At 44.0% G+C, this 782-nt stretch overlaps 1 protein-coding gene across 1 annotated transcript in view; it reads right to left on the minus strand.

The window, feature by feature from the left end:
- The window catches only part of STAT2 (signal transducer and activator of transcription 2), a 13143-nt gene that overhangs the window by 5733 nt on the left and 6628 nt on the right, over positions 1-782 (minus strand). Inside the window, exons 11-12 of the mRNA XM_006908905.3 lie at positions 544-603; positions 119-139 (exon numbers count right to left, since the gene is read on the minus strand). Of these exons, the coding sequence (XP_006908967.1) occupies positions 119-139; positions 544-603 (81 nt within the window). The remainder of the gene's footprint in view (positions 1-118; positions 140-543; positions 604-782) is intronic.

The following is a 782-nucleotide window of genomic DNA, read 5'->3' on the forward strand; positions in this document are numbered from 1 at the left end:
CTCTGCCCATACTCCACTCAAATCAACATCCCTCTAGTTTGTGCCATCAGGGCTGCCACATGTGCTTGTATGGCTCATGCAGTACACAAATGTTTATAGCATCTTGTCAGGTACCTACCCTTGTGACTGAAGAGGGTTCCTGAAAATAAATATTAAAAAAAAAATCATTGGGAAGAAAAACAATGTAGAAGTTAAGAATTTGGTCTTTGGGATCATACAGACTTGGGTTTAGACCCAAATCTGCAGTTCACTAGCTATGTGGCCCTGCACAAGAGACATCATTTTTCTGAGTTTGTTTCCTCATCTGATTGGTGCATTGATCATATCTAACACATGGGGTGCCTAGACAATTAAATGAGTATTTGACAAGCTGCGTGTCACACAGTAAATGCTCAACGAAAGGGATGAGTTATTATTTCTATGAGGTAGGAACAGAGGGGGAAGAACATAGCCCCAGGGCCTCGCTGTGAAGAAAAGGTGTCTCCTCTGCCCTACCAGCCACTGGCCATTCCTTGGTCCCATCCTTCACCTGCTCCAAGTTACCTATCAATGAAGACTTCTGCAGTCAGTGTCTCATTGCCTTCCTGGAGTCTCACCAACAGCCTGAGGAAAAGGGAGATAGATAAGAGATAGTGGTCAACCTCAATCTCCTGGATAACACCAGGTATTTGAAAAAGATAAGGGACAAGATTAGAAGAAACAGGTTGATTGAGGGGGAAAGAGAGAAGAAACAGCCAAGAGTGGGAAGATCTGTAAAGCCAGAAGGTGAACTGTGCCAGAGC

This window comes from Pteropus alecto, unplaced genomic scaffold (genome assembly GCF_000325575.1).
Source record: "Pteropus alecto unplaced genomic scaffold, ASM32557v1 scaffold433, whole genome shotgun sequence".
Classification (NCBI taxonomy): domain Eukaryota; kingdom Metazoa; phylum Chordata; class Mammalia; order Chiroptera; family Pteropodidae; genus Pteropus; species Pteropus alecto.